Source organism: Condylura cristata, unplaced genomic scaffold (genome assembly GCF_000260355.1).
Source record: "Condylura cristata isolate star-nosed mole 26May11 unplaced genomic scaffold, ConCri1.0 scaffold00032, whole genome shotgun sequence".
Taxonomy (NCBI): Eukaryota; Metazoa; Chordata; class Mammalia; order Eulipotyphla; family Talpidae; genus Condylura; species Condylura cristata.
Genome location: NW_004567133.1, coordinates 20,475,359 through 20,476,022, shown reverse-complemented (window position 1 = coordinate 20,476,022; position 664 = coordinate 20,475,359). Strand labels below are relative to the sequence as shown.

Sequence of the window (664 nt, the reverse complement as noted above, 5' to 3'; positions counted from 1 at the left end):
CCAGGCCCCGCCCGCCAGGCCCCGCCCCTCCCACCCGCGTGCCCTGCGTGGGCGCTGCCTCTGACCGGCCCTGCCCCAAGGTAACTCGGGAGGCTCCCTGGTCTGCAAGGTGGACAGCATCTGGCCGCTGTCGGGCGTGGCCAGCTGCACTGAGCCCATCCGGCCGGGCATCCGGCCGGGCATCGACACCCGCGTCACCAGCTACCCGGACTGGATCCACCAGTATGTTCCGGAGCGGCCCTGAGCCTGTCCTGGGCAAGCCCCTCCCTACACACCTCCCCTGCCCAGCCCCTGTCCCCGCCGGCCTGGGGTGGGGTGGGGGCGGGCCGCCTTCATTAAAGAGCATGGAAAGCACAGGGGAGTCCCGTGGTTCCTGCTGGGGTGTCCCTGGGGGCGGGCGCAGGCCACTCCCTGCAGCTGCTGTCGCCTGGAGCCCAGGTCCCAGCCGGGCTGCGGCGGCGCCTTCTCCCCGCCCTGGACCGACTTCCCTTCGGACTCTGGTCAGCGTCCCCTTGGTACAGGACAGGACACGTACAGTGAAGGATGGTCCTGGGGGCCCCGATAGCCAGCAGGGGTGCAGCCCACCACCTGGGGGCCGCCTGGCCCTCCGCCCCCTCCTCCAGTGCCCCCTGCTCCCCAGGCTGGTTCCTGCAGAAGCATCGGG

At 71.8% G+C, this 664-nt stretch overlaps 1 protein-coding gene across 1 annotated transcript in view; it reads left to right on the top strand.

Annotated features, from left to right (window-relative positions):
- Positions 1–244, top strand: part of CACNA1H (calcium channel, voltage-dependent, T type, alpha 1H subunit) — a 25,442-nt gene extending 25,198 nt beyond the window's left edge. The window contains exon 24 of the mRNA XM_012731706.1: positions 81–244. Coding sequence (XP_012587160.1) covers positions 81–244 — 164 coding nt within the window. The remainder of the gene's footprint in view (positions 1–80) is intronic.
- The last annotated feature ends 420 nt before the right edge of the window (positions 245–664 follow it).